The following is a 309-nucleotide window of genomic DNA, read 5'->3' on the forward strand; positions in this document are numbered from 1 at the left end:
GAAGAGCTCGGGCCAGGAGGCCGTGCAGCAGCTGCAGCCGCCGGAGGACGGGCTGTTCCTCGTGCGCGAGTCCGCGCGGCATCCGGGCGACTACGTGCTATGCGTCAGCTTCGGCCGCGATGTCATCCACTACCGGGTGCTGCATCGTGACGGCCACCTGACCATCGACGAGGCCGTCTGCTTCTGCAACCTCATGGACATGGTGGAGGTGCGGCCGCCGCGAGGCCCGCGACCCCGGAGCCGCGCGGTCACCCCAGGCCCTGCCCCAGCCCGGCAACGGGGGGCAGGGGGGTGGGGGTGGGGCTTCGC

At 72.5% G+C, this 309-nt stretch overlaps 1 protein-coding gene across 1 annotated transcript in view; it reads left to right on the forward strand.

Annotated features, from left to right (window-relative positions):
- MATK (megakaryocyte-associated tyrosine kinase) overlaps window positions 1-309 on the forward strand; it is a 6,681-nt gene that overhangs the window by 2,205 nt on the left and 4,167 nt on the right. The window contains exon 6 of the mRNA XM_077751764.1: window positions 1-284. This exon is cut by the window's left edge and continues 26 nt beyond it. Within this exon, the coding sequence (XP_077607890.1) occupies window positions 1-284 (284 nt within the window). The remainder of the gene's footprint in view (window positions 285-309) is intronic.

Source organism: Crocuta crocuta, unplaced genomic scaffold, assembly GCF_008692635.1.
Source record: "Crocuta crocuta isolate KB4526 unplaced genomic scaffold, BGI_CrCroc_1.0 scaffold110, whole genome shotgun sequence".
In the NCBI taxonomy this organism is placed as follows: Eukaryota; Metazoa; Chordata; class Mammalia; order Carnivora; family Hyaenidae; genus Crocuta; species Crocuta crocuta.